General features: G+C 32.9%; 5 protein-coding genes across 5 annotated transcripts; 3 read left to right on the top strand and 2 right to left on the bottom strand.

Moving 5' to 3' along the window:
- The first annotated feature begins 7,325 nt into the window (after positions 1–7,325).
- Positions 7,326–9,269, top strand: LOC130807387 (pentatricopeptide repeat-containing protein At4g36680, mitochondrial-like). Its single transcript, XM_057672575.1, has one exon. The coding sequence runs from the start codon at positions 7,490–7,492 to the stop codon at positions 8,690–8,692; it is 1,203 nt and encodes a 400-aa protein (XP_057528558.1). The 5' UTR covers positions 7,326–7,489; the 3' UTR covers positions 8,693–9,269.
- Positions 9,270–10,105: 836 nt separating this feature from the next.
- LOC130807385 (uncharacterized) lies at positions 10,106–15,376 on the bottom strand. Its single transcript, XM_057672573.1, has 3 exons — positions 14,222–15,376; positions 12,893–13,228; positions 10,106–12,162 (listed from the first exon to the last, which is right to left on the bottom strand). Exons 1-3 carry the CDS (start codon positions 14,504–14,506, stop codon positions 11,662–11,664), a joined length of 1,122 nt encoding a protein of 373 aa, XP_057528556.1. The 5' UTR covers positions 14,507–15,376; the 3' UTR covers positions 10,106–11,661.
- LOC130807386 (uncharacterized) lies at positions 10,112–10,906 on the top strand. The gene has a single exon (XM_057672574.1). The coding sequence runs from the start codon at positions 10,223–10,225 to the stop codon at positions 10,712–10,714; it is 492 nt and encodes a 163-aa protein (XP_057528557.1). The 5' UTR covers positions 10,112–10,222; the 3' UTR covers positions 10,715–10,906.
- A 648-nt stretch (positions 15,377–16,024) lies between the features above and the next one.
- Positions 16,025–18,602, top strand: LOC130807384 (uncharacterized). The gene is made up of 2 exons (XM_057672572.1): positions 16,025–16,163; positions 17,001–18,602. Exon 2 carries the CDS (start codon positions 17,044–17,046, stop codon positions 18,325–18,327), a length of 1,284 nt encoding a protein of 427 aa, XP_057528555.1. The 5' UTR covers positions 16,025–16,163; positions 17,001–17,043; the 3' UTR covers positions 18,328–18,602.
- Positions 18,603–18,650: 48 nt separating this feature from the next.
- LOC130807383 (probable polyol transporter 3) lies at positions 18,651–20,879 on the bottom strand. The gene is made up of 2 exons (XM_057672571.1): positions 20,774–20,879; positions 18,651–20,002 (listed from the first exon to the last, which is right to left on the bottom strand). The coding sequence occupies exons 1-2, from the start codon at positions 20,877–20,879 to the stop codon at positions 18,657–18,659; spliced, it is 1,452 nt and encodes a 483-aa protein (XP_057528554.1). The 3' UTR covers positions 18,651–18,656.
- Positions 20,880–24,059: the final 3,180 nt, after the last annotated feature.

Genomic DNA, 24,059 nt, shown 5'->3' with positions numbered 1-24,059 from the left:
AGATTTGCTATTATTAATGTTTCATAAAAATATATTGCTACCATATAGAATACCCTTTTAGTTATTATTAATTTTAAAAACTAAAATCTAGAAACAAAAAACAAAAATCAATAACAAATGGGCTCGCAATTTTATTTTTCTATTATGGTTTTCCAAAATAATGAAAACAATAAAATTGTTTTTCAAAACTATTAAACCATACCAATTTTGGTTTATATTCTTTTTTAAGGGGCAGGGCCAATCCTAAGTAAGTGCAAGCTGTGCCTACGCTTAAGGCTTAAAAAATTTTAGTTTTTAACTAGTGTTAATGTTTGAACTTTTCTATATATGAAATAGTATAGGGGCCTGGCCCATAAATAATCTTTCGCCCATGACCCCTAAAAACCTAGGGCCGACCCTGCTAAGAGGAAACCAAAACTATACCAAAGAACACCTGAATTAGCCGTAGTGTATACATTATATCCATTTTATTGGTAGTGTATAAATTACAAAATTAAATTGTACAAATAAAGGTGACATTAAACAAAAAAAAAAATGAGATTGAAAATTGTAACACAATACCAATCTCAAGATCCTAGTTAGGTTAACAATGTACTAGTAAACGTTGCCGACTCAATAAGACGGTGCACTAGTATACGCTCGATGTCTTTGAAGCACGCAACAAGCTAAAACATAAGCTAACACTTCTTCTATGTGAATATGATATGGCCATCAAGTGCTGACTTTGTGTGCCGTATGAAAATTTTAGTATACACCCTTTTTTGTAATACCATTTGGTGTTGTTAGTTAGAGATCAAGTTGTCTAAATTTTATTTGACATGACAAACATAAAATTCTAAATTTATCCATTTTGAATTCAAAACATTTTGATTTATAAGTATCTCCATTAGAACATTCCAATGAGTAGCTTTAATCATATGTATTTGGTCAAGGTGTGAAGCCTAATATAAGAGAAAATAAAAGCTATAAAGTTGAAATGATTTGGATTATTTGTGAAATAGATACTAAAATGCGAAAACAATTCATAAAATATAATTTTCATACTTTTTTAAAATTGTATTGATTAATTTAAAAATTATACGTTCATTTATATCTCCTAATGAATTAATTGTGAATTACTTCATTTAATGGATAGAGTATCTGCATGTAGAGTAGAAGGTTTGGGGTTTGACCCCATTGGGCGCAAGTATCAGCAGGGAGTTTATTGACTGCGCGCATCCTCTTTACTCCCTCCTTAAGAGGAACATGTATGGTTTGTCTGCATCTTTCAGGAAAAATAACCCCCTCTTGGACCCTACCTTGTGCGGGATACTGAGAATATCATATATCCTTTACCTTTACCTTACCTTTTACATCTTTCAAGTTTAGTGATTTTGCGAATATAACCTCAATGTTTATTTTTTGCGAATTACAGCCTCAAAAGTATCAAAGTGTACACCATTTAAGCTAAGTGACCGTTGGCCAACCCACATGACCTTTGACCAAACTAAATGACCATAGTTCATTACTAATCACCTTTAACTTTTGTTGACCACCCCTAATCACCTTTAACTTTCTTAATTATCAATTATAACCCTTATGTTTTAGCACTTTAACGTCAAATAAAGGAAAACAAGAGGAGAATTATTTATGAGAAATGATAGTTGCTCTCTAGCTGGCTGAACAAAACCCGATTTCCAAACTAGAAGTTTTAGAGTTCTTAGTAACAATTTTTAATAATTTTATTTCATAAATTTTCAGTTTTAACTTTTATTTTGAGGCTTCACAACTATTTCCACTATCACAATATACTGCAATTAGGCCAATAGATATGTTAAAGCAAGTGCCAATAATTTTAATGATGACGTTAACTTTAAACATATAATCGAACATGCTTTCTCTTGTACCTTAGAGAGAGTAGATAAAGATGTGTCGAATATGGATGGTTTAAGGTTTGGAACGGTTGATCAAAGTTGTTTGATTAAAGCAACAAGGAAAGAAGCAGACTCTGAGTGGCTCGACCAGGCACTCGATCGAGCAGTGCCTAGCTCGACCGATTGAGCAGTGTTGGCTCGGTCCAGCAGAATGTCCAGAACAAGTCAGTAGCTTCACTAGAAGCTCGCTCGACCGAGCGAGGTAGTGGCACGGTTGAACGGTAGTCGAGCAGACTACATTGCATCCTGTTTTTGGTCAAAATTTGTAGTGACTATGCAATAATGTGGTGCATTACTCTATTGTTTATTGTAATGTTTATTGTTATGGTTAATTAGGATGTAAATTGGGATGTTACATGTGAGTTTATGGTGATTTATGAGGGAATACTAAGAGTGATGAATATCTTGCCTATAAATAGGATTCATCACTCATAGTAATATTCACCACAAACACACATATTGTTGAGAGGGCTATTGTATTGTTAGAAATTTGAGAGTGTTTTTACTTTGCTTTAGTATTTGTAATCTTGAGAAATTGTTCTCAAGTTCAAGAAAAGAAGAAGTTTATTATACTTGTAATTGTTGAATTCAATATAATAAACTACATTTAAGGGGGAGGCATCCAAGATACTTCATATATACTTGTGTTCATCTTTACATTATATTTTTTATTTGTTTTTCATTGTTAAACCTTTATGTGGCTTTTATTTTAAGATATATGTTGAATTGACTTTGGATAAAAAAATGCTAAGCAAATTGGTGTATCCTTGCCTACAATAATTGCAAATTGTAATCCTTGGTAATGGTAGTCAAATCAAACATGTACATCTGGAGCCTGGAAGGCTAGCAACGCATTATGTGTGGTCTGTGCGTGAAACAAATCGAAGTCAAATGGATGCCACAGATCATAAAATAGGATTGAGGTAGAGGTAGAGGTGTTTAATAGGCCCAATAGGTCTAATTTTTAGCGAGTTGGATTGGCCACAAGCATAATTTTACGACAAATTTTTTATTAAGACCGTCTTATCGTGAGACGACTTAATATAAATTGACCCAATTTTAAATTTCTTAAAATTTAATGAAAAAAACTTTTTTTATCTAGTTAAGTCCTATGTAAGTTTAGCTTTGAGTTACTTGTATAGGCCCGTCTTACAATGAGATGGTCTCATACAAGATCGTGAAACGAACCCATACAAGACTTGCCGTAATTTTTAAAAGTAAAAAATGTTCTTACTTATTCTTTTAATAATTTTTAAGTCTAATTAAGTCGTAAAAATTTATTACTTTTCCTTTACTTAATATTTTTCCTGATACTAATTTGATGGTTGGATGAGAAGAAATTTAATATACGGAGGCTAAATATATACGATGAACAAAAATTATTGTCAAGAAGACTTAAACTTCCAACTCTATGCTTTATTAAAATTTTTTTTACCATTAATGTAACATATTTTTATTGTTATGATAGTTATGATACAAATATATAATCAAAAATTACAGGATTCAAACTTAAAAAATTGATTACAAGGGTGGGCTGCGGAGGTTGGGCCCTTGCCAGCCTTCCTTGTGGCTATACACATACTCTTTAGTCTTAACCATTGATTATCAATCAGGTGATCTCCAAATCTCTAAAATTTTCATTCTCATCTGCCAAAACAATTCTCAATCAATACTTTTGAGTCATATATCGAAATTCAACAAGTGTAACTATGATACCTTGTCAACATTATTTTTAAAATCACGATCTGGATCATAAAGCTGTACGATTCTACAAACCCAGATCAAATCCAACGACTAGGACCGTAAGTAGAATTGAAATCAAGTGGGATCGTTAGGTGGGATCGACTAGGATCGGTAAATATGTTGGTAGGATCGTAAAACGATCTCGATGGTAATTTAAAGAGAAAGAGTATATGACTTATGTCTCACATTTAGGTGTTGCATGTTAAGATCTCCATGCAAATCATATGGACTAATAACGTACAAATGGAGCATTACAATATAGAGTTGAATCTAATTCATATAAATTAAGCTTATTATTGTGCTACGATATTCTTAATGTGGGGATGGGACTACCCTATCACAATAATTATGTCCTTTATTATCAAATAATAAACAATTAATTAATTTAATTGCGGTTTAATAAAGTGAAAGCAAGTAACATCAATTATTGCCTAGAATAAATCTACATCCAAACACCTTACAATAGAGGATTAGACAGGCCATTAAGACTAATTACCAATTACCATTATCTAAAGAGTCTAATCGCTTTCTGATTTCTTCTGTTGTAATCATTGATGTACAATCAACCACTCTTTTGATAATGCATTTTCAAGATTGTAGTCTTTGCTTAACCTAACTTTACTGCTTTTCATTGTTGGATATACTTGCTAGGAAAGGAATAGACTCGACTAAAAGATTATTTTGAACACTAGCATAACTCTTAAGCTATTTTTTATTCAGGAGTCTTATTATTATTATTATTATTATTATTATTATTATTATTTATTTATTTATTTCATGAAGAGAAACTTTACAAAAAATTGGTTGAAAGTTGAGCAACAAGCTTATTATTATTATTTTTTTTTTTGACGAAATTTTTTTGTATTACCCAAGCAAAAAAAATGGGATACAAGGGACCATAGGCCCCTAGGGTTCCAGCTTACCTCCCCATGTTTGCATCAGTGTGAACACAGAGCCCACCTTTTAGGAAGGGTTTCAAAGTGTCACTCTCCATGTGCAAGAGAGCTAAGCGGAAAACCTCAAAAAAGCTATACATAAGGCAAAGTTAGTAAGCGAAACTATCTATGTCAGGAGGACATGCCCAATTGACAAAACAAGGCCAAGTGTCAAAGACAAAACCAAAACCTGCCTAACAACATCTTAGCCCTAAGAAATAGTGATCGAGGCCTAAGCCAGCAGCTATCATGACGGTGAGCACCGGACTTAGGAGCTGAAGACGTACCCAAGGATACAAGAAACAGCGAGGGTAGACACAAGTTGTAGGAGATCTTCATACTATGTCTGCTCTCAAGGACTCTAAAAATTTGAATTTGGTCTTCGGGACGTCGATGACATTGTGCACCACCAACTTCACTATTGGTACTTTGTGGTTCCACACGGCTTCATTCCTTGCGCTCCAGATTGTAGATGAGGTTGCACAGAGTGGCCTCAAACTATTTCCTTTTGTGGCGCCCCAGTTGATTCCTCTTGAGGGTATCTTTCCGAGTCTCAATTTTGTTGTTGGACTCATACCGCTCCTTTAGACATGATACACATTCTTGAATAAAGCGGCATTGAAAGAAAATACGGTTCACTGTTTCACTCTCCAATTCGCAGATGGGGCATGTGTCAGAGTCGACAACCCTAGCAAGCTTTAGGCGATGCTTTGTTTTTAGTCGGTTTTGAACGCTAACCAGGCTATGAACCTGCTTCGAGGGGTGATTAACCTATTCCAGATAATGTGGTTCCACCTGACTCTATTAACTCCTCCCTTGATGTCGTTGTAGACTTTTGTGATGGAATATGTCGAAGTGTTTATCCATCTCAACAGCTTCTCCTTGACTCTGCAAAGTTTCTTGATGACCCAGCTAGGTAGAAGTAATAGAGGGTTCATCCATCACAACAGCTTATTATTATTATTATTATTATTATTATTATTATTATTATTATTATTATTATTATTATTATTATTATTATAATAATAATAATAATAATAATAATAATAACTAGTATTATTATTATTATTATTATTATTATTATTATTATTATTATTATTATTATTATTATTATTTTCTTTTTTACTTTTTGATGAAAAATAATGAATTCATACTAATTCCTCATTACATTATGCATGCTATATTTTGTGCTTCTAAATTTTCATTAAAATAAGCATATTTGATTGAATAAAATGCTTTGCAACTTAATTGCTTGCTTTTTTTAATTATAATTGGACTACTGAAGATTTTATATATATATATATATATATATATATATATATATATATATATATATATATGTATATATATATATATATATATATATATATATATATATATATATATATATATATATATATATAGTAATGTATCATAATAATTAATGTAACGTATAGCCGCCATTTTTTAGTCCAATTTTTGTAAATAAAAGGTATGTTTAAAACTCGATCTGTTTATAGTCCGATCCATTTAAAGCCCGCATATTTAAGGATCGTTTTCAGACTCTCAATGAACCCCCAAATCGTTGCACAACTCCAACCTTGAGACACTTCAATAAAAAACGCAAGCTCATTGACAATCTTCAATGTCTAGATGCTTCTCTCCATCTTCTTCTTTTTTCATGGTGTTCCGGTCCATGAAGTCACATATTATCTCATCTTTAAGTTTTATGAAGTATCCACCCAAAAATATCTTTCTAGATGAAACTCAAAGATCCGATTGTATGAAATCTAGGATATACCCTATCTAGTGAACAAAATCTTCCTCATTTTATAAGTGAACAAAATCCTCATTTAAGAAAGTAATTGACATAGGATCAAATTAAGACAACAAAAATATAAAAAAACTTAAAGTATTTTTTCATTATTTTAAATGGGATTTGGTAGTTGTTTATGGTCTTGGGTTTTAGCACATTTCTTTGATGGACTATGCTCTTCCTATGATCATTTCGTCCTTACATGATATTTGCGTACTTAATGTACTTGTGATAGACAGTCTTTTTGAGAGATCATTTTTAATTGGAAAGACCCATTATATATTTTTGAAAATATTGTAAGCAGACACTAAGAATTATGTAAATAGACATTTAAGATATTGAAAGTAGACATTAAGGATACGGTACGTAAGTATTAAAGATAATGTAAGTAGACATTAAAAATACAATAAGTGAGTATTAATCTTTAATGGATTGGACTTGAGATATGTCTTCAAAGAGATGGTCTCTTAAAAGACTAGCTGGTTAATCAAAGGTCACAACTCATCTGATGCACGGTTGGCCCATGGAGCACGCACGTTTGGGTGTTTTGATTTATTTTATGAATACTAGGAATATTTTGTGCTGTAGAGTTGAATGATCCACATGGTTGGGTTAATTTGATATCTTTGGCTATTGGAGTCCATTTTGGTAGTTTGTTGATGAATTTATAGAAGAATTATTGTAGTATAATTTAAATGTTTGTGTGATGGAAAATCTAAAGGAAAATTATATTAATTTTAACGAACTAAAACTCTATTAAAACAAATTTAAAAGATAAAATTTTTCAAAAATAACTAAAAATTACACTTTTAAAATCAAATAACTCGAAGGATTTTTAAGTTTAATTTTTTTTATGGTAAACACATCTAACATCAATAAAAATAAGTAAGGAAAAAAAATTTAAAAAGCTTAATTAATAAAAAAAAAGTAAATTTGAAGCACTTGGTCTCTAGAAGACTAGAACCCTAAACCCTCTCCGTCTCTTCCCTTTTTCACAATCTCGCATTCGACATTTCTACCCCATCCTCAAAACTTCCTTAAGTCTCCAAAGCCAGTAAAGCCCATCCATTTTTGCATTATAAGATCTCATTCTCACCATTAAAATGTCAATTTCTAGCTCCACCAAACTTATTCGTCAATTATCAACCGCTCCCTCAATGTCAATTTCCAAAGCAAAATATAAACTCAGAACAGAACATGACCCAGATAAAGCCTTACAAATCTATTCTTCTGTATCTGATCACTGCAGTAATCATGTCTCTTCTCGTTATGCACAAGAACTCACTGTGCAACGTCTTGCCAAAGCTCAGCGTTTTACTGACATTGAAACCCTAATTGAAGCCCAGAAAAAAGACCCCAAAATCAAGCAAGAACAGTTTCTATGTACTTTAATAAGATGTTATGGTAAAGCAGGTATGTATGATCATGCTATTAACACCTATAATCAAATGGAAGAATTGGGTACTCCTAGAACAACTGCTTCTTTCAATGCTTTACTTGCTGCTTGTAATCATTCTAGAATGTTTGATAATGTCCCCCAACTGTTTGATGAAATGCCCAAAAAATATAATTTTATTCCTGATAAAGTTTCTTATGGGATTTTGGTAAAGTCTTATTGTAAGAAGGGTGAGCCTGAAATGGGTTTGAAAACTTTGAAGGAAATGGAGGATAAAGGAATTGAGATTACTGCTGTTACTTTTACAACTATAATGGATTCATTATACAAGAAAGGGAAGATTAATGATGCAGACCATGTTTGGCATGAGATGGTGAAGAAAGGGTGTTCTATTGATGTTGCTGCTTATAATGTTAGGATTGGTCATGTACATAGCAATCAGCCAGAGGATGTTAAGGCTTTGATTGAAGAAATGGATGCTTTGGGGTTGATACCAGATATGATTAGTTACAACCATTTGTTGACTAGCTATTGTAGGAATGGGAGGATGGATGAGGCTATGAAACTCTACAAAGATTTAGAGGCAAATGGGTATAAGATGAAAGCTGCCACATTTAGGATTTTGATTTCTTATTTGTGTATCAATGGAGATTTTGATATGGGTTATGCTGTGTTTAAGAGGAGTGTTTTTCATAACAAGATCCCTGATTTTGAGACATTGAAGATCTTGGTGGAAGGGTTGGTTGCCAAGAAGAATAAGAAGGATGCCAAAGGATTGATTAGGACTGTTAAGAAAAAATTTCCCCCTAATGTTTTGAATGCTTGGAAGAAAGTTGAGGAAGAACTTGGTTTGATTTCTCAACAATCTTCTCCTGGTACCCCTGTTGATCAGCCGACGGTTGTAGGATAGTGATTATAGTGATCTTAATCAGGGAAGGTTATGATCATGTTTAACATATTCAACTGCATAGGGCTCAAAAAATAGGGTGCCTTAATATTTATACATAGTACTCGTTAAGTGTTTAAAGAAATAAAGTTAAAAAAAATCAGTTTTTGAAATTACACTAAGCTTTCAAAGAATTTGTTAATTTTTGCACCGTCCTTAATCTTAATGAGCTTTGCAATGTCATAAACATTCAAAAGTTCTTCCCTTAAAACTCCCTTGAGGCTGATTTTGTCTGCATTCCCTGATTGGAACCATTTTTTTTTGCTTGGCTAGCTTGATAAATGAAGGATATTGGAGCATTAGTTTTCAGGCATCAATTGATCAAATCATGTGAAACCTTAAAGGGGCTTTCTATGTTCTCAAATACTTTATACATTTTGGTTTATTGACAATCATTCAAGTTTGTTTAATATTTCGTTCTATTATACCTACTTGTCACAATTTAGTTTTTGGTCACTGTTGTTTATTATCCTTTATTTGTATTTTATTGTTAATTTAAAAGTTAAAATATATTGAAATGAGATTTTATTCGTTTCGTCTCAATGCAAGTCTTATTAATATTAATTTTTCATAAATTTTAATTAAGTATAATTAGAAATATTAAGGGTTAAAATGTTACTTATCGGTGTGAAAAAACTAAATGAGACTAGTAGGTTGAATATAAGAGAAAATATTACAGTTAACATGTAAAAATAATATATAGTCAAGTAGAATCTTGTTGAATCGTCTAATCACATATTATCGTGATATAACTTACTTGTTAAAATTTTTAATGAATGTTATAAATATTTAAATTTTGTAATAATAATAATATATATTTGGATCATTTTTAAAAAGATTTATCTCCAAGTTAACAAATTCATGTATTATATTAATAAAGAAAGATAAATTTATTGTTTAAGACCATTTCCTCGTGTGAGGGCTTCCTACTACCCAAGTGAAAGAAGAACAGGCTTAATGGGCTAGAAACCAATAAACCATGTTGACAATCGACATGTGGAAATTGGAGAAAAATTGAAATAGATAAGCTGATTTATAAAAAAAAAAAAAATAAAAAAAAGACGAAAATCAACTTATTTCAAAAAATAAGTGTCTAATTTTTAAACTTGAGGTTTGGTTCTGTTCGCAGTTAGTAACTGCGAACATGTACTTAATTTTTTAAAAAGGCAAGAAGTTGTTTGCAGTCACTAACAGACCCATTATGTTTGACGGTGTTCACAGGAACAGGGTCAAAAAAGTCAACAACTGCGAACAAAATCAAACCTCAGATTTAAAAATTAGACGCTTATTTTTTAAATAAGTTAATTTTCATCTTATTTAGTACTTTTTTTTTTTTTATAAATTAGTTTATCTATTTCATTTTTTTAAAATTGGATAAGGTTTTTTCGCATCCTATCGAATCCAAATAAGCGGTTTAGTGAACTTAAGATAAGAATTCAAGTTCGCTCCCTCATTTCCTTCCCTTTTCTCTCTTTTTCTGTTGTATGGTTAACAATGTTGTTATCGCCATCAATTAGTACTCTCAAAACCCCAATAAAGCTTAACAATGGCATCTACAGAAGAAATCTCCCGCTTTCTTCATCAACCCTCAAGGTGGTTTCAATGGCGAAGGGCACAAGCGACGAGACTGACGGCGGAATAGTCCAGACAATAGCCATAGCCGGAGGATTGATCTCTACTCCCGTCATTGCTTGGTCACTCTACACTCTTAAAACTACTGGTTGTGGGCTCCCTCCTGGACCCGGTGGTTCAATTGGAGCCTTGGAGGGTGTTAGCTATTTGGCGGTGGTTGCCATTGTAGGATGGTCTTTGTACACTAAAGCTAAAACGGGTTCTGGTCTTCCTAATGGTCCTTTTGGTTTGCTTGGTGCTGTTGAAGGTTTCTCATACTTGTGCTTGCTCGCCATTCTTGTAGTGTTTGGATTAGAGTTCTTGCAGAAGGGTTCCCTCCCAGGTCCGCTCCCAACCGATCAATGTTTTGGGTAATTTTATGTTTGACTAAATTGTAATTGTGTATGTATGTTCACTAGATAATATCAATAAGATCAGTAAAATTCATAATAAAAAAATGTTTGTAATTCTTGCTGATGTGCAGACTTTAGGGCTGATTCTAGATATCATTAAATTCGAGTTATTGGTGAATATATTTTTGAGGAAATTGGAAGATTATATGACTCATGCGTCCTGAATGTGAATTGAAAAATGCAAATTATAGTCGGTTTTAGGCTATTTATAACCATTTGAAGCGAATTGCGAATTCAAAAGAATTATGTTTTAGTGATCTGGGTTAATAAATTACTCTTACTTGCGCTATGCTAGGTAGAATTTAGGGGTGTTTTTAATTGTCTATGCTGTTAGTAATGGTGCCTCCTGTTGGATTATGTATTGAGCTATAAATAGTAGAGATATCAGTCCAAGCTAAGCTAAAAATAGTATGTTATATGTGACTCGTGTGTGGGCATTGGCGTGGCTCAATAAGCTCGAATTGGCTGATGTTTCAGTTTAAATTTACAAGAGTTCAACCAAGGTTTGTGATGAGTTGAGTAAAGAAGGCATGAAAACATCAAATCTACCGGATTTTCACTGCCACAAGGAGGTTACTATCCTGTAAGCTGATTCAATTGTTCATATACACAAATTCTTGTATGAGACTGTCTCGCCACAAGACATGTCTCATGCTTGGGTTAAATAAACTAATAATAAAAACTTTTATCTTTTGGGCTTTTTGTTTTAAAGTCGTCTCACCGTGAGACGTTCTCATAACGGGTTGTTTCATGTATGTCAATTCTTAAGCCCCTTACCTATAAGAAGCAATAGATATAGTCAAAATTGGATACATACCAATCCAAACACTATATATACATGTTTGGACCAAAATTATATGCCTTCTCTTAGACTCTTATCAAACACAATTACAAAGACTAAGGTGTTATTTAAATCTCTACCTCTACTTCTACATCTCTTGGTGGCATGAAGTAGTCATGATTTAAACCCCAAATGTTAAAACCAACTTCATCAATCTTCCATGTTTCTTCTATCTCCCTTTGATGATTAGCTGAATGTTCCCCATACCGAAACACCCTAACAGAAGTTTTGCCACTGTGGGCGATATTAATCCCCTCGACATACCTATAATCTTCAATCACTGACTCTGCACTTGTTTCCCAAAATACACCGTCTCCATCATCATTGTCGACATCATTCTTTAAACGGAGCATCCTCGAGTCTTCAAACTGGAGGAGGAGTCCAGATCTTTGGCTGAAGTATCCCCACAAAGTATGATGGATGATCTCATATTTTGGCCCGCTTTGTTCATCGAGTAAAGCTTGGCTTGTCTCGAGCTTCAGGATGAAGCAATCCTCATTGTTGATGACTTTCTCACCGATACAAGTTGCATCTATGAACAAGTTAGCTGTCGCCTTTGGATCCAAGCCCTGAAATGATTTTTAGGAACCGTATGGGAAATGATCATTGCATGAAACATGAAGGAAAGAAGTTAATTGTTAATACTATATCTGTATGTAGATTTGCACATCTTCTAGGGATAAAATGTATGTTTTTGCATGTTTTGGGGTTATAGCCTTGGTGTTGCTTTCGTGTTCAAGTATACTACCATGATAACAAAACTATTTAAAGGTGAGATTACGGGTTTATTTGGTAATGACTGTTGACTAGAGCTGTTAGGTGGAGTCGTTGACTAGTTGGACCAGCTAGAAAGCCAAAAACCGTTTTCCAAACACCCCTATAATCATCATGTTGGATTCAACTCTTGCTTAGAGTAATTAGTGTGCCTTGGTCAAGTTAATTGGTTTTCTATTATCACAGTAAAACAAGCATTGCAACACGCATAGGGAAAAATATTGCAAAACTAGCACTGAAAATCGAAAAAGCGTGGATCTTTCAGCTTGACATGATCCATAAATTGAGTTGGACTTATTGTGAATGTCAGCATATTATTGGAGAAACACAAGGTGCACACATTTTATAAGCTAAGAATATATACCATTGCAAAAACATATGGCAATGGAAAGAAGCACTCCAATAACTTATAAAGTGTGCGCACCATCTTTAATTTGTTGATGTGAGATAAACCATCCTAACATGTAGGTCTACAGATCAAATAAAAACATTCATTTTCGCATAGGATTGAAGTTTCCGACTAACCTGTAGGAAACGACGCAAGGGTCTGGGAGGACCAGTAGTAATAGAAGCTTGATTTGATGATTGCCTCCATGAGACCTTTCCATTGCTTCCAGAGAAAACTTTGCAGCCAGAAACCAGAAATTCCAAACACCACAGGTCTGGATTCTTTTGCCATAGTACAAATCCCCCAGTTGCATCAGTGTTGTTTCCCTTGACAGCTTGATCACCCGTATGAAATGCAGTTGCGCCGATCTTAGTATGTCCTATTACACACATACTTTGTATGGAGCTTATAGCTGTTTGCCCTCCTGTTGCTGCAATGTATTGTTGTACGATATACTTTGCTGTTGATGTTTGCTGCACCCAAAACCAAAAAGTATTGAGCAAAGGTACATGTATTAACCGATTCAGATGACGTACAAAGGGTAAGTTATGCATTAGTGTAGATATGGTTTATCCTATACCGATGAATTTAAGATAGCGTGTATTTTATATTAGTCATTGAAGCCCTTCCTCTTACAGCTAGTCTCTTGAGAGATCGTCTCTTTGAGAGACGTATCTCAAGCTCAACCCATTAAAGATTAATGCCTACTTGTCGTATTTTTAATGCCCAGTTACATTATCCTTAATGTTTACTTACTATATCCTTAATGCCTATTTTTTTCAATATTTTAAATGTCTACTTTTCTTTATGCGTACTTACAATATTTAAAAAAATATATAATAGGTTGATCCAATTAAAGATGGTCTCTCAAAGAGACCGTCTCTCACAAGAATTTGTATTCCTCTTATTACCATATGGTTTTTGGATGGTATTTCTTTGGCTTATAAAGTGCGTGCACATCGAATTTGCTGATAATATGTTGTCATAGCTCAAACTATTAACTCGAAACATTTTGGAAAAGCAATTTCTTAGGTGTTATAACTCGCAACTAATACAAGCCTCTCAAGCTCATAAGATCACAATTATATCAAACTTCGCATTTCATAAAATATACAGTCTAATGAATGTGGAAGAGAGGATCTTATTAAGACCAAAATCATAAGGTGATGATGAGACTCCTATATAGAAGTATATGTTATACTCCCTCTAATTTACTATAATTGTCCTCTCTTTGGGTTGGGCATGAGAATTAAGAAACAAATTAGACCACATAAAATGGTACTCTCATATGCAATTTTGTCATAATATACTCTTCAAATTTTAATCCATCATAATTCATACGTATCATTTAGGACATTTTTGTAATTATAAATAGACAATTTGGTAAAAAAATCTATGGCTTAAAATGAACATTTAAGATTGAATTAATAGTAAGTAAATTAAAGAGAGATTATATGATGACTCACAATGGAATTATCTCTAACAGGACGACTAATCTTATCAATATGAACCTGAAGAGGAATAAGTGGTGAACCAATATGGTGAAGAAGGAATCGAAGCTCATTCAGTCGTCCAAGAATAACTGGTGATGACCATTTATCTGATGTTTGAGCTTTCATCCATGACTGCATATTCTGACAACGTAAGGCTACATTGCTGCCCAAATTGTTGAACATCTCTTCCGGAATCGGTACCTCCAAAATCGTCTCCAGGGCATCTTCTTTTTCTAAATTCGGACACAATTTCCTCATTCAGAACGACAAATAACGAAACAAATCAAATCAAAGTTTGATCTAACTTTATAAAATTTTTATGTTTTCAAAAGAAAATGTGTATGTAAGCACATAACAATGTCCTAATATAAGTCAAAAACTAAAATGGGACGCCATTATTATGATTCTAAGAAGAAGAAAAATATTTTGTTTATTTTAATTTGTTTGGCTTGGATAAATTTGCGGGAAAATAAAGAAAGAAGTGTGGTTATAGGAAAGTCAACCATAATAAAGGCTTCTTAATTTTTGAAATAATTATTGGTGAAATTTAAATTTTCTTTTTTTTTTTAAAATAATGATGGGCTACCAATGACAATATCATAGCAAATGTGTGATTAATGATTCATGATGATTGGGAATGTATGACAAGTGTTGCCTTTTCTCCGGCCTCACAAGGCTGGCAGTAAGCAGCTTTGCCGGCCATTAACTATCATTCTCTTCCATTGTTGGGTCCCACTTCATTAGTATCCATTTTTTTTCTAATTGAGAAGTTAGGAAAGAAATAATAGTAAGAATTTTGATAATCGATAAAATAAAGGGAAATTAGAAGTTAGGGTTTTCAATTTTATTATTGGGGATTAAGAAATTAAGGTGTAATTTGGGGATTATAGAAAAGAAAGCCCATGCTGCTGACAGTCCTTGTAGTACTTTGCTTCTTTGAGTTTGCATCTTTTGATTATTTTATATGAGAGTTTTAACGGCCTATTTCGTTAGTGTGCCTAAATGATAGTAATAGAAATGATTTATAGTGTTAAATTTCATCAAAAGTTCCATGTCATTCCCATGGTGTTGAAACTTTGATCATAAAAAAGTTTTTTTGTTTACAAATTTCCATTAACACGTAATACCACTTCTCCCATATAGTAATGCTTTGGAATGAAGTTTTTGAAGAAAAGGAGATGATTGGAGTTGGACAAGCATGACCATTAAGGTTTCATTCCCATTACAATCGTTTAATACCACATACCAAATAGGCCGTAATTGTTGAATCGAGCCAACTCTAGGGAACAGAGGGAGTACTTACCAACAATATTTGTAAGTAATCTAAAGAAATTACTTGTTTGTCCATTTTCTATCATTGTGCAAAAATAAGACCGCATCACCGTAAAGCTTTTTAAGTTTACCACAACCAAAAATATAGGCTGCATTGACCACAAAATCATCTGTATTGACCGTGAAACACAATTTGCAACTTTTATCGCGACTATGACCGAAATCATATTTTTGCACTATCCAAGCTATTGAAATCATCTCTTACAAGTTACTTTAGATATCCACGAGAAAGTTTATGAATCACAAGTAATGATTAAGATTATGAATATAAATTGATATTATGTCTCATTGTTTGTGACATTTATTGAAATAATTTTTACATGAATCAAGGAATTAATGTGATCATTATTATTGTTCCTTTTTTTGTCCTAAAATTAATCACTCTTTTATTTTCTTCCTTTTATAATTTACATGAAATTGATTTTGTGTCCATATATGTTAGCATAATAATTATAATTATTTCTTTCCTTTTGCAATGAGGTTACATCTACAATTAGATAAATGCTGGAAGAAAAGCAGACTTAGCTTTGTTCATTTTATGGCTAGGAATGTCTCTTGCTTTTTCTTCATTGACTGTTTGATGGTAAGACTAATAACCTTAACTCTTTCCTTGGTTTCTTTTTCATCATTTTTTTTATCTTCATACTACGTTATCATAATTAGGTTTTGTTATAATATAATATTTATCTGTGGTAGCATGATGTAGTTTTCCATCCTGTTGATATTGCTACCATTGATCATAAAAGATTTTGAATTAAGAGGTCAAATCGTAACAATCTCAATGAGACAAAAGAGTATTAAATTTTACAAATTTTCAAATGAGACAGTCTCACGGTGCGACAATACACATTGGGCTAGCTCAATGTGCACTTATTGTCTTATAGTACTGACCACTTATAATCTTAAAGTGACCACTTACAGTTTTAAAGTGATAAATTTTTAGTCTTTAAGTGATCAATTATAACCTTAAAATGATCACTTACATTTTTTAAATGATCAGTTAATCACTTATTATCACAAAGTGATTAATTGAAAAAATATGCTCATTTATCGTGAGACTTTCTCGTACAAAACTTGCTCAATTTTTAACTTTTTATACATTTGAAGTAATGATTTCAACTCCTCCCATCATTTGGATGGGGAGATGGGGAAGTTTAGTGCTTTTGGACTTCCATCTATAACTTTATTTACTTGTTTGTGAAATTGCTTTAGATTTACTAATCATTTTGTCTATTTCATTTGTTCAATTTTCGTATTGTACCATTTTAAAGGCACGAAGAGAGTATGTATTTTTGTAGCAAAAAAGAATATGACATCCAACATAACCTATATGTGATTTTCAGTTAGATATATATTTAGGGTGAACCAAAACAAGAGTATTATGGATCATAATAACTAAGCTGATACCTTTGTCTATCAGGCATCCTATTGAAGTAACGCGGAATAGATAAACTTCGTATAGAATGAGTGACCAGGATCAGAGTTTTCAGCGCAGGTGGGAGTTCAGAAGGGCTGAACACGATGTTGACTCATCGAGTGAGGATCACCACTCGAGACCAAGTTCTATAAGTGAGCCAAAACTTATGAACAAATTTTCCGAGGATAATACCAAGCAAGCAATGCTTAGTCCAACATCATTTCCTAGAGTAGAAAAAGAAAATCACTCGAGTTTTGAAGAATGTACTCGAAAACCTAACACAAGAACCAAAGTGCACGAGAGAAAAATACGGTCTAGGATAACTAAGCGAACAGTCTGTAACCAAGAGCCGTCAGAGGCTGCTGCATCAACTGATATGAAAGGGTACATGGATTCATTGGTTGAAGAAATTAGAAGCACCCGAAAAGACTTGCTTGTATGGATGACTAACGAAATAAAGTCGTCCTCAAAGGATAATATCATTACATTCAAGCCTAGCGGGACTAGAAATGTGAAAAGGCAAACTGTCAAGACTCGAAAACCTCCAAGAAAAAACCCGAATAACGGTAAGAAGAGAAGATCAGGCCGTGCAATCATTAAGAATCGCGAAGATGAGTCTTCTGACAGGGAACCTCCTGCTACAAATGAAGTTGTCGCACAAACGAATATAGTAGAAAATATTGTGACTGACGCTGTTTCTGTCGAAAAGGTCGAGAAACAGAAAGGAAAGAGTTCGAGAGTGTCTAACAAGAAGCAGAAATTCGACAGTAGTAAAACTGAGGATCAGACTGATAAGGCAGTTACAGGTACTGCTAATAGTTGTGTGACACTGCCTACTGTCGTGTCCCAAAAACAAGTCGAAAACAGTGGGAGGAATCCATTTGAAGACAGTAGTGTTGGAATAAGAACCGAACTGAATTCGTATCAGCAGAGTTTTGATCCAAGAGCTAAGCAGAAAGATCCATTTTTTACCCAAAATGGTATGAGGGATGTGAGTGATTATGAACAGAATACATGGGCGAGTATGGGTAATGGTAACGGTAATGGAAATGGAAATGGGTTTTCGTTTCAACCATCGAATGGCGGTATTGGGATGCAAAATATTCCAAATCATTTTGGGCTTCAGTATCTTACTCAGGGAAATAGCAGAATTTCAGGAATGTTTAGGGAACCTCCGGGATTTTCTAATGGAAATCATGCTTTTATGGAAACTTATGGAGCTTTGAATCAACATATGAAGTTTAATGTTCAACAAGGGGGAGTCATGGGATTACAATGTCCTGATATCAGAATGGCAGCCTTCAACCAGGGAAATATGGCAAGTAAATAAGTTTATTTTTCGTGTATTTGAATAAACCCGAAAATAAGTCACAAATAGATCATGTTAGTACAATAGTACTCCTCCGTTCCATTGGAGTTTTTACTTTTGCACCTGCAATACGAGAGTTCTTTATAACATACGTAGCAAATTTAATGAGACAGAGGGATCAGGTTCCAAACTAGGGATCAAGGGTTGTCATTAATTTTTGATGTAATTTCTTAATGAAAATAGAACCTTTACAAATTTAAGTTTTCATGCATATTCAATCAAATTCTTACTATGTTTCATTAGTCATTAGATTGATGTCAATTAGCATAGAGAACGGTCCTCGAATTTGATCATTGCCCTCTAGGTTGATTTTTCTTGCTAAACATGGTCTCGATTTCTTCCAAAGATCGACCCTTTGTCTCAGGCAAAAAGAAGTAAAAGAACAACCAAGCCATAACACCTAGCCCACCAAACATTAAGAAAGTGCCACCAATGGTAATTGTCTTATAGATGGATATGAAACTCATTGAAACGGCCGCATTCATAGACCTATTCACAGCGACAGCAATGCCTGCACCGACTGCTCTGACTTTGAGCGGAAATATCTCTGATGTATAAACCCATGTAATTGGAGAAATCCCAATCGAGAAAAATGCAATATAAATGTATGTAGCCGAAATAGACAGTGCTATAGCCCATGAGGGTTGAGTTTTCGAATGCTCAACAACAGTTAACCCCACTCCTAGTGCAGTAAGCGCGCTTATTACCCCTGCTGTGCTGATCAACAACAATGGTCGTCTACCAACTTTATCTAACAAGAATGTGGCTACTAAAATAAAGAGCGTTTTCGTTACTCCTAACCCAACATTTGCAAGCAATAGCTTATTTTTGTTCCTGATACCGGAAATCTTAAAGATACGAGGGCTGTAAAGTACGACAGCTTCTACACCCGTTGCATGTTCAAAGAAATGTATACCAACTGCAACAAATAGAGTCCAACGGGCTGCTAAGATGGGCTTAAACCGTAACTCATCCCAACACGATACCTTCATTTTCGACCTTTGGCTACGACTTGAACGAATATCTGCTGTCATTCTTATCTCCTCGAGTCTAGTTTCAGCCTCGTTTTTAGAGTTCGACACCAAAAAAAGAACAGATTTAGCATCTTCAAACCGACCTTTCATGACAAGCCATCTAGGCGACTCAGGCATTCGTACGACACCAAAGATTATGAACAGCGATGGAATGGCTGCAACACCAAGCATTACCCGCCACCCTATTCTCAACGATAGTTTACCTAACAAGTAATTCGAGACATAACCCAACAAGATGCCTAGACTAATACAAAATTCGGGTAAAGATGAGAGTTTCCCTCGATGTGCAGCAGAAGAGATCTCAGCAGTGTAGATGGGAACTATCATGAGTGCAAAGCCGACCCCAAGACCAGCGATACACCTCCCGGCCATTAAGATTGGATAATTCAGGCCATATCCCATTAAGAGTGATCCCATTAAGAAGAGTATGGATGCTAGGATGATTGTGTATCTTCGACCAATGTAGTCAGATGTTTTGCCTGCTGTTAAGGATCCTATTAATGCACATAAGTTGAGGATTCCTGCTAGTAATTCTATTTGAGTGTCATTAATCTTGAGGTCCTCTTTGATGAATATCATTGCTCCACTCATTACTCCGGTATCTGAGGTAAAGAAAAGGGTTAATGTCTATTTTTTCTTGTTCATTAACAACTCTGAGCATAAGTTGAAGAGATTGGACAAATATTTTTTCATCTTAGGAACAATGAAAGTTTGTTAAGAGTTTATAACATATATGCTGGGGCCTAACCATAAACTTAAACTTTTAGTTGAGTTGGTTCCTTGACAACCTTTCTCTCACTTAAAGTGGCATATATTTTTATGTTGCATCCATATTTCTAGCCCAATTAGCTCTCGCGTAAGGGGTATGTTATAGTATATAAGATATTTTGGGACTTCAACCATAAGTATTACCTTTTGATTGAGTCGTTTCCTTGACAAAAACAAAGGTTTGAATCTCATCCACCCCTCAATCTCTCACTTTGAAATATTTTTTAGAGTTAAATATAATATGGATTGTATATGCTGCATCTACACTTTTAACTATCATATAGGGTTCTTGTGTATGAATGGATTATAAGTATATATTAATATATAACATATATTTAGGTTACAACTATCAGTTTAAACTTTCAGTTGAGTTGGTTATTTGACAATATGAACATATAACTTAGTATTTGATGATATACTAGAAATTTAGACTACTTCCTATGTTTTAGAGTTTGATGTTGAAAGTGACAGTTTCCGTCACAACATATCACTTTCAGTAGCAAATTAAAGGGGACAAATGAGAGTATATACCAGAACTACAGAAGTAAGTTTTAATTTCCTAGAAAAGTAGTGTATGTGAGAAACATAAAAAGAGTTAGACGTACCATAACCGAAAATAATGGAAATTGTGGAGGCAATCATAGCAGATGCACAGGCACATTTGTTTAGTTTCTTGGGCTCTTCTACTCTGCTAAGTTGACAGTTCTCCATGTAATTTGAAAATTGAAACAAAATCTGGCTTTGAACTGCAACTTACTAGTATTAACTATTAAGTATACCAATTTTATTGTGGTCTTATCCCTTCTATTTATAGGGAAATAGAATATGCATAATACATCCATCCTTTCACCCTAAAGTATTACTTGTATTTTACTATCATTGTCATAATAAACAAACACAAGGAAGGAAGGGTTGTTAAAGTAGCAAGTATAATGTCACTATTAGAACCATGTATAATATTATATATTCTAACAGTAGCTACTATAATGAAACGGATGAAGAATAACACGCTGAGGCCTCAACAATCAGTTTAGCTTTTGGTTGAAATCCCAGGACATGTACTATTAACAGGAAGAAGAGTCAAACGATTCATTCACCATCATAATGCAACTTCTTTTTCTTTTTATTTAGTGTTTAAAACTATTTGAAGTACTAAATTATATTCTCTCCGTTTTCTAATGTTATTTCCATTTAGTATATTCTATTTTGAAGACAGAAATTTGATTAAGATTTTTAAGACATATATTGACGATAAAATATATCTATGTGAGATCTCGTTAGATTCGTCTTAATGTATACTTTTTTATTATATATTTTTTAAAATTTTTATAATGCATATTTAGAGATATTAAGGTTCAAAATTTACATTAAAAATTGTACAAAAAGTATACGACAACAAATAAAAAAATACCAAAGGGAGTAATATTATTACATTTGCAAAAGATTTTTTATATACACATTTTATTGGTGGAGTATATGTAATTAATATATAATATATATTCGCTAATTCTTCACTGGTTGAATGTTATATTATCCCTAGCTATGTTTTCATTTATTTTTTATAATGGGGTTGCATAACCCATGCTTAATATTATTAGGTGAGCAAATTTTGTATGAGACGGTTTTATCATAAGATGATGTTATATAATTAGTTTATTTTTAAATTGATCACTTGAAAGTTATAAGTGATCATTTTAAGATTATAAAAAGTCATCACTTTAAAACTGTATTTAATCACTTTAATTTAAAGTTATAAGCGTACATTGAATCAGTCCAATAAAAATAATCTCATCGTGAGACTGTACGACAATTTTTCAAAAAAAATTGCCCTTCGTTGTATTAGGTCCGCGGTAGGAGAATCCTTAAAATTGAGTTGATCAATAGAATTGGTGGTAATCTAAGATGATGAATATGGATGGTATCACAAATGATTGTTATCTTAATGATATGATGCATTGTTATTGATAGAGACTAGAGAATGTGAATAGCAATCATATGTTTATAATCGATTAGATGTAAAAATAGTACAAATATTAGGTATTAGTCATCCAATAAATTAAAAGAAGAAAATAAAATGATTTTTGTATATGGTAAAATTTAAGAACCGATCTCCGGCAATCAAAATAAAGAGGAAAAAAATATTACCTATTTAGCTATTTATAAGCTTAAAAAAAGTTTACTATTAAAACTAATTGATAGTAATATGAGTTAATCTTCAGTTCACGATGAACAATAATGAGCACTTTAACGATATATAATTCCACTTGATTGGTAAGTTAGGCGCATATGTATTTGGATGCAAACAAGGAAAAGAAAGTAGGCAAAATTTTTTGGAGATCCTACTTTCTAAATGCAAAATATATTTCATCCTTAATGAAAGCATTTCATCATCAAAAAATTTATATAATTAGCTTATTTTTTAATTGATCACTTTAAATTATAAAAGATTATTTTAAGGTTATAAGTGATTACTCTAATATTACGAAAATTAATCACTTTAAAATTGTATTTAATCACTTTAGAACTATATAAATTGATTATTTAAAACCTGTAAATTATAAGCATTACTTTAAAGTTATAAATAATCATTTTAAAATAGTAAATATATATTAGGTCAACTCAATAAAAATAATCTACCCTAAAATACATATACCTTAGAACCTAAGGATTCAGAGGTACGAGCCTATAGAAGAGATCTTGTTCAAGTAAGGTGGTAACTCTTACGTACCATTAAAGTGCAAAGGGTTGACATTGTGAACTACCTATGTTTCTGACTTTCTATAAATGTTCATTGATCCATATTATTACGTAAATGTAATTAACCATGTCTTATAAATATTTAACACAAAAGAAGAGATATAATTGTCCCACCAAGTATAAATTATGACATTACATTGTACTCCTTGCTGTAATTTGGAGATTTTTAGATATTGTTTGGTTGATAATAAATTTTGTATTTATTGAAATTTTTGATTGATTAACATTGACTAAATAGATTGGAGAATTTGATTAGTACTTTTTATAAGCTTTTAAGTTATACATTTCTTTTATTATGGCTGTAAATTTGGTTATTTAGGTTTGAATTTTTCTAGGTTTGAGTTTTGTCAAGTATTTTTGTAGTTATTGATTGAATTGAGTTTAGGTCAATGTTCGATAAATACCACACCTAGTCAAATTCGATTTCAGATCATGTCAAATTCGTTTGGGTATGGGTCACATCAATGCGGTCTGGATCCATGTCGGTCATACTCCAGGTCAATTTGAGTTTCGATTATATTTTGAGTCAGGATATTTTTAATTTTGGATTAACTTCAAGTCGGATTATTATTATTACTTTCAGATGCCTTCGGGTCGATTATATCATGTACATTTGTGGTTGTCGATAGTTGTGATTGCTTAAGTTAAGAGGGAAAGAAGTTAATCTCCTCAAAGACGACATCAATTTGTTTTTATCAAGAAACTTGGGTTGAATTTGTTACAAAGGGAAGGATAAGTCATGGTTGTGTTCTTTGTTTCATTTATGATATCCAAAAGTAGTATGATTAGACATTATCAGCATCTAATGGTGGATATTTTGCCTTGAAATGCACATAAAGCTGATTATTCTCATGTAGTTATTCTATTTTGGGCCTTAATTAAGTTGGCAATGCGTAATTAATATTTCATGGATCATTTAACCCAAAATAGGACCATTTGCAAAAATAAGTCTAATATAGACTTATTGCACAATGTTTTTATTATGTAACACTCTTCAATTGCATCTTCACTATGCTACACTCTTTATTATTCATTCCATTTGCTATGTTTGACTTTTTACGTAATCTAATGTGTTATTTTGGTTATTAATAAAAGTTAATGTTATGAAAATATGCGATTAGACGATTCAAACAA

Source organism: Amaranthus tricolor, chromosome 3 (assembly GCF_026212465.1).
Source record: "Amaranthus tricolor cultivar Red isolate AtriRed21 chromosome 3, ASM2621246v1, whole genome shotgun sequence".
NCBI classification, from domain to species: Eukaryota; Viridiplantae; Streptophyta; class Magnoliopsida; order Caryophyllales; family Amaranthaceae; genus Amaranthus; species Amaranthus tricolor.
This window is presented reverse-complemented; position numbering and strand designations above follow the sequence as displayed.

Coding starts and splice junctions, on each gene's coding strand:
- LOC130807384 (XM_057672572.1), top strand. CDS start 17,044: ATGAGTGACCAGGATCAGAGTTTTCAGCGCAGGTGGGAGTTCAGAAGG.
- LOC130807387 (XM_057672575.1), top strand. CDS start 7,490: ATGTCAATTTCTAGCTCCACCAAACTTATTCGTCAATTATCAACCGCT.
- LOC130807385 (XM_057672573.1), bottom strand. CDS start 14,506: ATGAGGAAATTGTGTCCGAATTTAGAAAAAGAAGATGCCCTGGAGACG. Junction 13,229..14,221: donor CTGTTAGAGATAATTCCATT/GTGAGTCATCAT, acceptor TTTTGGGTGCAG/CAAACATCAACAGCAAAGTA. Junction 12,163..12,892: donor CCTTGCGTCGTTTCCTACAG/GTTAGTCGGAAA, acceptor AAATCATTTCAG/GGCTTGGATCCAAAGGCGAC.
- LOC130807383 (XM_057672571.1), bottom strand. CDS start 20,879: ATGGAGAACTGTCAACTTAGCAGAGTAGAAGAGCCCAAGAAACTAAAC. Junction 20,003..20,773: donor TTCCATTATTTTCGGTTATG/GTACGTCTAACT, acceptor TCTTTACCTCAG/ATACCGGAGTAATGAGTGGA.
- LOC130807386 (XM_057672574.1), top strand. CDS start 10,223: ATGTTGTTATCGCCATCAATTAGTACTCTCAAAACCCCAATAAAGCTT.